The 1,423-nt window shown below is 36.6% G+C and overlaps 1 protein-coding gene across 4 annotated transcripts in view; it reads right to left on the reverse strand.

The window, feature by feature from the left end:
- Window positions 1–281: 281 nt before the first annotated feature.
- Window positions 282–1,423, reverse strand: part of NDUFB1 (NADH:ubiquinone oxidoreductase subunit B1) — a 3,599-nt gene continuing 2,457 nt past the window's right edge. For all 4 annotated transcript variants that reach the window (XM_008629713.2, XM_008629714.2, XM_017729019.1 and 1 more), the window contains one exon: window positions 282–598. In XM_008629713.2, coding sequence (XP_008627935.1) covers window positions 562–598 — 37 coding nt within the window. In that variant the 3' untranslated portion in view covers window positions 282–561. The remainder of the gene's footprint in view (window positions 599–1,423) is intronic.

Genomic DNA, 1,423 nt, shown 5'->3' on the forward strand with positions numbered 1-1,423 from the left:
GGCCCGGCTCTCCGGCACCGCGCTGAGCAGCGCCCGGCAGCGCCCGCTCCTGCCGTGCGCTCACCGGCCGCCTGTCCCTTACACCCTCCTGCTCTGCTCACAAAGCCACAGTACCAAGCCTACAGAGGAAATACAAAAAGAAACTTATCCAGTTTCAATAAAAAAACCGAAACAACTGTCAATCACCTTCTGAGTCTATGCAAGTATTCCTCTGAAGGCGAGTTAATGAATTAGCTATCAACACATGGATTCCACACCATACACATCAATAACAACACAAATGATTTTTGCATAGTTTATTCTATAATTCTTCCTCTCCTTTCCAGAGTAGGGGACAAAATTTTCTCAACACTTAAGGACTAATGGAATTCCTGAACACATATCAGTCATGTAATTAAATCAACTTCAAAAAGTAACACTGGAAATTAAACTAGCACTGATGAATTGCAGATATCCTTTACTGTAATATCCTCTCAGGGTAAAAACCATATTCCTGTTCTTTCAATAGGTGAGATAAGATGATGAATCAAACAAAAATGTCTTCCATTTCATCATCAGCTTTTATTTCCACGTCACTTCTTCACCAGGCTTCAACTCCCTGTGTAGAAAAAAAAAAAACAAGAGAGAAGATACTAAAATTAGTATCTTTCTCTTTAGAATAACTACTAATAAATGCATTTATTCAACAATACCTTAATTTTGAGATTTATGTAAAAATTTAACTCTCTGTGCAATTGCTGTCACTTAAAAATCTTTCAGTATTTTGCTCTTTTCTTTCAAAAGCTTCAGTGGATTGAGTCCTCTTAATTTCCATTCATTTAAATGGAAGACAGAACAGCTGACTTCTAAGGAGTTAATAGACTTTTAACTGGATCCAAAATGAAAAATTCTAGTTCTTTTAAACATAATTCAGTACTTCAGTGGAAAGAGAGGTGTGAAAGCAGAAAGGATTTTTACAAGATGCTGACATAGCAGCCCAGCGTCACTAACAAATGTATTAAGAAAAGTGCTAATGTACCAGTGAGGTGGATTATGTCAAAAGCTTTCTTTCTTACTCAAAATTATTTAGATGAGGCTAGAGCAGAAAAAAAAATCCACCGGCAAACTGATAGTAACAGTCCTATCATCCGTCTATGCAACACGATTTCCCCCCTCTTCTTTTATTAATCTGATGATCTAATACAGAATTAGGACTGACACAGATGAGTCCATGCCTGAAGTCCTCTGATGTAAATTCTCCCTGAGAAGTCACAGCCAGAAAACCCAAACTGATCAGTGCGTATAATCACATAATTCAGTGAAGAGCTGCCAGTATGTATGTTAATTTTCAAGAACTCAGTTATTATTTCTAAGTAACACACATTCATAAAAAAGATTTTGTTAAAAAGTGCTGTGATCATTTTAAATTTAAGAGAGAAAATTA

Source organism: Corvus brachyrhynchos, unplaced genomic scaffold, assembly GCF_000691975.1.
Source record: "Corvus brachyrhynchos isolate BGI_N302 unplaced genomic scaffold, ASM69197v1 scaffold1, whole genome shotgun sequence".
Classification (NCBI taxonomy): domain Eukaryota; kingdom Metazoa; phylum Chordata; class Aves; order Passeriformes; family Corvidae; genus Corvus; species Corvus brachyrhynchos.